The sequence below is a fragment of the Clinocottus analis genome, unplaced genomic scaffold (assembly GCF_023055335.1).
Source record: "Clinocottus analis isolate CAN_PGR_092001 unplaced genomic scaffold, fCliAna1.0.p SCAF_5, whole genome shotgun sequence".
NCBI classification, from domain to species: domain Eukaryota; kingdom Metazoa; phylum Chordata; class Actinopteri; order Perciformes; family Cottidae; genus Clinocottus; species Clinocottus analis.
In genome coordinates, this window is record NW_027176207.1 from 13255653 (window position 1) to 13265722 (window position 10070).

At 39.7% G+C, this 10070-nt stretch overlaps 1 protein-coding gene across 1 annotated transcript; it reads left to right on the forward strand.

Annotated features, from left to right (window-relative positions):
• Positions 1 to 134: 134 nt before the first annotated feature.
• Positions 135 to 8767, forward strand: puraa (purine-rich element binding protein Aa). Its single transcript, XM_068600714.1, has 2 exons — positions 135 to 296; positions 4552 to 8767. The coding sequence occupies exon 2, from the start codon at positions 4632 to 4634 to the stop codon at positions 5487 to 5489; it is 858 nt and encodes a 285-aa protein (XP_068456815.1). The 5' UTR covers positions 135 to 296; positions 4552 to 4631; the 3' UTR covers positions 5490 to 8767.
• Positions 8768 to 10070: the final 1303 nt, after the last annotated feature.

Consider the following 10070-nt stretch of genomic DNA (forward strand, 5'->3'; position numbering starts at 1 on the left):
AGAAGGCAAAGCTGCAGTTCCTCCATCGCGCCAAGGGGGGGCGCGTGTCCTCTGCGTTGCCTCAGTGCGTGTTGACATCAGAGGTGAAGCGTGCGGCGTTGAACTTGTGCGTGTGTCTCTCTCCGTGCCACGACTCGCCGTTCCTTGTCCATTTTGTGAAGCAGGCAGAAGCAAGACTGCTGCGGTGTCATAAAGGCCTCCGAGAGCATTTACATGTGCCATTTGCCTTGCCTCGTCCTCTGCGGCTCGCGATCGTGTCTGTGAGGCGCTGCCCACTGCAGACTGAGCGGTGTAAGGTAGGTTATGGGATCTCGCTGGCTCGGAATGACGCTTTATTTACATGCCATCCGGATTGTCAATGTCCTGGCGCATTTAAGTGTCCTAACGTGCAGCCAAGCATATGTGTCATTGCCTTGCAGAGTTACCAGGACCATATTATATGCTCGAGCATACAGCCGTGCGCCTGAAATAATAATGGAGCTGCATTTGGAGCAGCGCCACTGCATTCCGGTGTTGGGATGTAGGGCAAAACTTTGTGAGGTGATCTCAGCGGCAGCCTTTCACAAACTGCGACGACACATTTGCTGAGGTTGAAATCTGCATTGGACGTGCCTGCGGCATCCAATCAAGACAGATTTAACCGATTAATGATTCAAATATTATAAATTGGTAAATTGTATGAGCAATAATCGCCCCAAGTGGAAAAGGTGATATTACATGTTACGTATAGGTGGGCCTATAGATATCATACCAAAACAACACCTTAGTGAAAACTAAAATAAGTTATATATGAAAATAAAAATATATGAAAACAAAAACAAAGAGTCACAAAAGAGTAACATAATAAATCCAGCCGCTGCTTTCACAATAACAATAATAAATCAATTAGCGAAATAATTGCGAAGGTTGGGCAAGATAACGTTGCTGAGTTGAGGATAAACTACCGACCAGCAAAGTTTCAGCATTATATTGATTATGCTGAACTTCAAGAATATATTACACTGTATAATGTTGACGCTGAACATCAAAATGATAGGTGTATGAATCGCCCTCTTTTTGAGGTTATTTATACGTTTTAATGTCCTTATAACTGGTTTGTCTTATTGAGTTTCTTAATGATTTACTCACTTTTTTACTTCACCAAACATTATGGGTTTTGTGATACAAGACGGGAGGATTGTCGCGGAGCTCACCAGGAGGCCGATTGAAGGTAAATAAGAAAGTTGTGGAAGATAAATAAAACTAAATTATAGTAACTCATCACCAGAACTAAATGAGCAAAGTACGGCATGTTTGAGTCTGAATGGTTATTTTAGACTTAGGCTAAGGCTCATTATCAGTTAATGAACGTCACTATGCTTAGCATGTGCATAACGGTGTTTTATTGTACTTTTAATATTGCCTTATATATCTCTAATATGAAAATAGTGTGTATATATTTTCTTTTACCTTATAATTGCCAGCATAAAATGTAAATAATTAGTTCATCTTTGACATTCAAACTATCATATCACAATGTTGTTCTACATTTGTCCATTTTATATTATTTAATGGTCTAAGGTCATCCACTTGAGGGTTAATTCAGTGTTGAACATCTACCGTATATATTTGTGGAAAGCTTTGATATTTATAAAATATATTCAGTATTTCGAAAATATTTACAAGTGCAAATCAACATTTTAGATTTACAATTATTATAAATATTAATGTCTTAATAGTTCCCTGTGTGACAATAATTAGGCTTATAGAATAAAACAAGGCATCGTTAATAGATTTGAAGTGTTTTAGTTTCTGGGTTAGACTCCCTTTACATGTTACTAAACTCCCCTCAGGCCTTCAGGCAGCCGTTGGGACGCCGACACTGAAGACACTTCCACGTTTTTCATCTTTTCCCAACAATACTCTTAATGTATTCGTTTTTTCTTTTTTCTTCTTCTTTTTTTTTTTGGCAGGAAAATAATATCCAGATATGCATGTTTAAATAATAAGATCACAAAACCTGAAAAAGAAACACAGAGAGTAGCCTATAATAATCAATTTGTTTTAGGCTAATTGAAATGTTTAGGATCAATGCTAGCACCTTTAGAATAAATATTTGTGAAGTGCATAACGAACTGCAGAAGGTCTGAACGACCGTCTAATTATTTATTTTATCCATTTTGCGCACTTCACTGAACGCTTTTGCGCTCTCAGTCTCCGAGATATTTCGGTCACAAAAAGAAAAGGCGTGCGTTGTTTGAGATGACATTATGCATCTATGTAGCCTATAGGTTTCACAAAGCTAGGCTAAAAATGCACGTGCAATTATCATGTGTTGATGGACATTGGCGATTTACTGTTGTGAATATTCAATTTGACTTTATTGAAAGAAAATATTAACCTGTAGTATGTAAAGGCCAGATTGAATAATAAGAAAAAATAGTTGTTTTAGCCTAATTAGTTTTTTAACATTCACACAAATCGTTTGTTTAATGACTCAAATATAAAAGTATATGGTGTCATTCTTACAACTTTTCAAAACAGGATTACGCTGATTCATCATTTTCGTATATGATTTGCAAGAAATGCAAAGGTTTGTTTTAGAAAAATATCAAACGCTCAAATGCAAAAGCTATAAAGCAGTAGGAAATTCGCAAAAACGAATTTAGGTAAAATTGTATTAAAGGCCATATGTAGCATATAAATGGTTCAAGTGAAAGGTTTGCGGGTGAGAACAAGAAGGACATTATACTGTGGAGAAAGTCAGTGTCTAATAAAGGTATTTTGTTTGAAGCCTATTAAATGTGTTCAGAATGTGTTGATTGGTTACTTTTTGTGGGTACAAATACATACAAAATTAGAATGCTCTAATTAAAATTGCTAAGCTATTGTCAGTCACCTATCCCTAAATTATATGACACTTATATGCCTAAAAATGATACTACATCCTACAACATTATCTAAATAGCCTATGTATGTGTAGGCCTGTATAAACATGTATGTTTTGGTGTTTTCATACAATAACTGTCTAATAACGTCTAAATATGCACAATAAAAGCACAGACAGAAATACGTATCCAGATAGGCCTCTGCTGCATATGCTGCTGTAGAAGAAGAAAAAACAGCTGTACAATTAACATCACCTGTAGTTTAATGCCATCACGGCATTCAGTCAGTGGGCCTGGGCAGCCACGAAGAAGAGGAGGGCCTGTCAGCAGCAGCTGCTGCAACGCGGTCAGACCATGCGCACATTTCCTGTGAGGACGAATTTAAAATATTCTCCTGGCGCCGAGGCGCACACTGACGTCACGAATTAGATGACTTTGGAGATGACAAAATCGACTTGACTTGATAGTCGCTATCGCCAAAGATGAGAAATTATGCTTTATGTACTTCTCATGCGCGAGCTCGTGGGCTACATGCACTTATGCTGCAAGTTTAGGCCCATATAGTTTTACGGGCGGACGTGTGTTTGGACTCTGGGCCTTTGCAACTGCATATGGATGGAGTTGTTTTACAAGTTTCTTATTGAGGTTTTTGAAACGTTTTGCACGGTGAAAATGTTGCATCTGAAATTCTTTAAAGCTGAAATTACAGTTCACTGAAATAGTTTCGGTTATTTTTACGTTGTTCTATTTCAAACCTCAACAACTTAACATCCCTTATTTGACCCAATGTGGCAAGGTACGCTTTGCATCCCAAAATAATGTTCATAAGGACATTAACATGGGTTAAACGACCAACATGTTTTTTTTTTCAGTTGTAAGAGAACACATTATCATGTCATGTTTCGGAAAAATATTGTGTGATGTTCCATATAGTCTAATTCACGAGTTTTTAAATAAATAATTTACATACATTGCAATGCTGTGTCATTTCTATGTTCTATGTTGAAAGATTCACTCATGGTTATTAGTCTTATTGTTGATATTGTTGTATTAAGCTACTAGCCGTAGCAATGCAGTTCACTTATTAAACATATACTTAAACTTGGTGATCTCGTCTGATTAGGGGAAGAAGGTTTAGGCTTTGAGGGGCTTGATTGCCATGACTTCACATACGTTTAGTCAATGAGCTTGACTTCATTTTGTATCTCACAAAACTTTAGATAAACAATGTGTGCGTGTGTGTGTGTGTGTGTGTGTGTGTGTGTGTGTGTGTGTGTGTGTGTGTGTGTGTGTGTGTGTGTGTGTCAAACTACCACCACTCCCTCATTGTGTGTAAAACATATGTTTTTATTATTATAATAAGCACATTAAACGTGCACAGACACTTTTGATATCAGCTATGCAGTGCTGCGTTAGAAACAAGTATTTTCTCGTGCTTTAAAACAAAGAGCAAGCCAGGGTCTTTCCAGGTAACCAACTCCATCATTTCCAGAAGCTGTTCAGCCGAATCGAAACTTAAGCAGACTCCTCGAGGTGCATTTATTCACAACAAAATCAGTTGGTTTGGTTTCGATATGACTGACAGCTCATGACATTACACCGTATGAGCAAACACAGCGTCCTCGCTCTGCATTAACGTTTCCCCCCTCCCCCTCCTCACTTTTTTTAATACCTTTCTGTGTAGATCTCGCGAGAGCTGCGGCGTTCGCGGTAGCTGGCCGTGGCTTTGCAGCAGACAGAGGGAGAAGGCAGGCAGGCAGCATCATGGCGGACAGAGACAGTGGTAGTGAGCAGGGAGGAGCACCCACGGGCCCAGGCTTCGGTTCCATGCACCCAGCGACAGGAGGGGCGGGCTCGGCTTCCGGGCTCCAGCACGAGACACAAGAGCTGGCGTCGAAGCGGGTTGACATCCAGAACAAACGCTTCTATTTGGACGTAAAGCAGAACGCAAAAGGCCGCTTCTTGAAGATAGCAGAAGTCGGGGCCGGTGGAAACAAGAGCCGCCTCACTCTCTCCATGTCCGTGGCGGTCGAGTTCCGCGACTACTTGGGGGACTTCATCGAACATTACGCCCAGCTGGGTCCGAGCAACCCGGCGTTGGTGCAAGACGAGCCCCGGCGAGCGCTGAAGAGCGAATTCTTGGTCCGAGAGAATCGGAAATACTACATGGATCTGAAAGAGAACCAGAGGGGACGGTTCCTGAGGATCCGACAGACCGTTAACCGGGGGCCCGGTTTGGGATCCACGCAAGGCCAGACGATCGCTTTGCCGGCCCAGGGACTTATTGAGTTTCGTGACGCTTTGGCTAAACTTATTGACGATTACGGTGTAGAGGACGAACCGGCGGAGTTGCCCGAAGGGTCATCATTGACTGTGGACAACAAACGGTTTTTCTTCGACGTCGGATCCAATAAGTATGGGGTGTTCATGAGGGTGAGCGAGGTGAAGCCAACGTACCGCAACTCGATTACGGTGCCCTACAAAGTGTGGTCCAAATTCGGGAATACTTTCTGTAAATATGCCGATGAGATGAAGAAGATCCAGGAGAAGCAGCGGGAGAAGAGGGCATGCGAGCTGCAGCAACAAGAGGAGATTCAGGCGGACGATGGAGACGAGGATTGATTATAGATAGCTACAAAAAATAAATAAACATGCAAGAGTAATGAAAATAACAAGAGAAATATAATTAAAAACTCTACTGTAAAAAGAAAGAAATCTAAAGATTTAACTGTAATGGTTTAACTCCAAGGGAGCATCACCCACAATATAAGAAACCTCCACAACCTGACAGTTATGACATGTTGTCACTCATCGCTGGATGTTACCCCACTTATCCACTATTAATACAGTAACAGGCTGCTAAACAAAGTAATAACATTATATTTGAACATTGTTTCCTACTTGACAAACAATATTGAACTGAGTGTTTATTTCCCTTATTAACAGAAAACTTTTGTACCAGTTAAAGCTATTGTAAAAAAAAAAAGAAGAAAAAAAAGTGTCTGCAATGTTCAAAATGGATATATTTCCGAGTACTGAGGAAAAACCCGTTTTCTTTTCATGTGAGCTAACGACTTCAGCACAAATCAGATATTTTAATTGTCAAAACCAAAATTCAAATACTTGGTAATAGGATTGTCACGTGTAGACTTGCCATCCTATTTACCTTTACCTGTGAGTAGAGATGTGTTTACACATAAATCATATGAGGGCTAGGCCTGCTTCGAAAAAACTGGTTAGATGTCATGCAGTATAAAAGGACCATAGGCATTTTCATCAAATGAAATAAGTGCTCTATTTGTCGTGCAATAGGCATTACATTAAAAATCAAATACATTGAACTGGTCAATGGCTCTTGATGACGTTTGCCAGAGGCATTCAAAGAGATATTAATATTGTAATTTTTGTTTCAGTTGAAATTGTTGCCATGCGGATGGATATATAATAGACTACCTTTGTGTCTCGTTGTTAATGCAATGTGTTCATTTAAAAAAGGTACTAAATGTGTAATCGATAGAGGAAATGCAGTGACAACGTGTAGCAAATGGCCTGAATTGCAGATTACCTAACGAGGCAAACACCATACTGTGCTGATGGGCTTAGTGGTCTGAAAAAAAAGAATCAAAACTCGGCAGAGCATTATTGGTTAGTACATCTGAAACATTTTGTGATCTTGTTTAGTCATAAAAGTCCAAATGGTGCCAAGGAGTGCTGTTGCTGCATGTTAATCTGCACTAAGATAGATTTCGTTGGTTTCCCAAAAATATCGGCTCAAGGACTCTTCCATATGTATCTTTATCTGCCTGTAGTGTACAAATCTCAAGTTTGAGTACTGAGTGATTTCCATCCAAAGGCTTGGTGTAGTTGTAGTGGAAGTTGTTTCAAAGCACGATCATAAAAAGGAGTGACCTTGCAAACAGTAATCAAAATATCTCCATCACATTCTGAGGAGCACTGGATGAGCCACAGTGAAGAGGGTTCGATTCCCCCACTGGTGCATCCTAGTTTAAGACCTGAAGGTGTGAAGTTAAGTGGGGCTACTTTGGACACACATTCGTAGTTCCATTTTCGATTCTGTTTTGGTCTAATTGTAAATATTTGGGCTGCCACACGGAAAACAACTGGTTCCAAACCAGTTCAGTCGCATCTCATAGATGTGTGATAGCAGTTTTATAAACTCTGTCAGTAAACTCCAGAGAAACTGGCAACAATCAGATAATGTCAGATTTACCTCAGCATCGAAATAAATGATTGCTCCTGTGTTTAGATTGACTAGAAACCTGCAAACTAGACAGTCCTTGACCACCTATTTTAGGAGCCTCTGGTATAGAACTGAGTGATACCTGATTGGGAGCATCCTCTCAGCATATAAACAACCTGGTGCCTTACACACTCCGCATGCTTACACGCTGGCCTGGTGCTTTGGATCGCAGTTTGGCTTCTTATTTTTTGTTATCGTTTCCTCCTCTTTCTTCCAACTTCTTGTGTCTCAGCCCCCTTGTGTGCTAGCGCACAACTCGTGGTGCTAAAGAGGGTTTGTTACAAACCCTTATGGAACATATTTGGAGCAACATTCTTAACTTTTTTGTTTGTTTTCTTCCTTCTTTCCTAACCTCATTGCCATCCCCATTCTCCAGCCATCCGGGTATCGGCCTACATGTAAACATGGAAGGGGGTGGTCACCTAGATGATGCAGAGGAGTTGGCTCTTCGCTATAGCTAAGCACATTAGCGGGGAGAGCAGGGGCTGATTGGGAACATCAGTAGCCTGAAATAATATCCATTATTGTTGACAAGCCCCCGTTGAAATGCTCGTTCTGAGGCTAGGTATAGGTTTATGTGTGAGTTGTAAGTCGCTCAATTAATGGGGAGCAGCAAGCAAGTCTTGTGTTCTCTCTTTTTCCTTTTGTTCCGTAGTTTTACCTTTTCAGCGTTATTCCACGTTATTTGTAATTTTTGAAATGTTTTCGCCCACAAAAAATATATCTATTTTTTCTGTGCAACATTTCATCACTGTGTGCAATATCGTATGTGCCAATGGTGGCAATATATGTATATCAATTAAATATATGATTACTATTTGAAAGCATGTGACTGAATTCCATGTTTATTTCTTGTGAAGGAGTTGTATGCCTTTATTTGCACTCAAAGCTCCATCTTGGAGGAAAATATAGTAAACCAAGGTCTTAGCAGCCTGTTGGGTTAAGCAGTTCACACAAGTACTTTAACTTGAAATAGAACAACGTCACTGCAAGTATGCCTCTCTTTAGGAAAAAGTTAACTTGGCTTAATGGGCTGTCAAAGGTAGACTATAAACCCACAATGGAGTTTTTGTGAAAAGGAAAACTTAAAAAAAAACAGTGAAATCTCCATTTTAGCTTTAAGCTAAGAAAAGGTGCTTCAGTCCAATTCTCATTAAGGTGTATGGTGAACTGTCTTCAGTGGTTGTTGTGTGTAGCACTTTGCTTTCCCAGGTTAATGAAACGCCTGACCAATACTTGTTTAAAATGATCTCAACAAAGAATGTCTTATTTTTTTTAAAGAAAGAAGTATTTGAGTTGCTCATTTGGTTTTAATGCATTACATATAATTTATGTACATTTGACAAATTTCAAAAATAAATTTTATTTACCCACTGAGGGAAAATCTACATTCAAAATGTATGTTTTTTTTGTTTTTTTTTTTCATTTCTTGTTGGAGGAAAAAAAGGAAAAACCTTCTCAAAATGTCCTCAATTCACTGATGAAAAGTATGTTTAATTTTGATGTAGTGTTGTCCACAATGTCTGACTCTACATTTACAATGATACTAATTATGAAAGCTTAATTTTACAGCCTTTAAAATGCAAACGTTGCAATGACAAGTTACTGATGACTCATGTCTTCTTAGCAATTTCTACATTAGTACTGTATGTATAATACTGGGCTGTAAAATAAAGCATTACTTTGTTCTCTAATCAACCCGACTATGCTATTTGTGATCATCTGTAGGCAACAATTGTTGTTCTATGAGCTTTACTTATCGTTTGAAAAAACAATGAGAGCTTATTGATCATAACATAACCGGGTCTTATAAGTTTTATTTGCAAATTACCATTCTGATGAGGGTTTTGAGGTTTCCCAATTAGTGATTCATACAACAACAAAAGCAGCGTTTATTAATACTTTTAAGTTAATAGCTATTTACAAGTTCTAGTCACAAGCTAGAGTTTGGGTGTGATGCTTATTAATGGTAAGATGTAGAAGACAACAATGTTTATTTGATCCATATGTATAAAAATAAGGCAGGCATTATCCTTCACCAGATCATCAGTAGCTTTGAAGTTGCGTTTGGTTCTTTAAACATGGCTGAGTTGCTATGACATGTAGGTGGCTGTCACCAGGGCCATCCACGTTGAGAGGGTTTTTATTACTTTAAACAGGCCGTACCTTCTCCTCGGCCACCTATTGCGCCAGGAGAAACTAAAATAAATAGAAGGATTTGTTAAGTTTGTATTTCCCACCACCAGAAACACCCACCCTCCAGAAAGGTCAGAGGGCAGGGTCTGGACATGCTCAAAGGCATTTCTGCAGGACATGTATGTCTGGAGTTTTTGAGGGAAGTCAATGGCCTCTTACCCTCTTGCTGGCTGGGAGGAAGGGAGAAAGGAAACAGAAGGAGATGTGCTGAATTGAGCCCATATGCCAACTCTGAGTTTGCTCTTCATCCAAGAACCCACACAGAGGATTAGTTTATGTCACCACAGCTTTGGAAGCATAAGACTATGTTTGTGAACTCCCTGTGTGCTCCATATATAGGAATCCTTTTTTTCTTTTTTCGCCCGATTGTGAGTATGTAAGTTATCGTACTTTGATGTACAATGGCAAAATAACTCCCAGGTATGCTGCTGGAGAAGATTAAGAAAGCAGGTTCAGCCTGGTCCGGCTGCCACAATGCTCGCTGTTCATATTTAATGAAGCTGCAACATGGTCAACATCAAATGAGTGTTTCCTGACAGCTCTGCACTATGAATGTCCTATCGCACAACTCGTGCCACCTTTTACCTTTTGTGTACCAGCGCCTGCACACACGTTTCTTTGTGCTGTGGTGTTGCTGCGCTTTCCACCAATCATGTTTGTAAATGCTGCCTTTGCGTTATTGTTGCATCCATTTTTATTCATGTCATTTAGTTTAGGATGCTGAAGCGGTTTGGCCATGGTGGTGA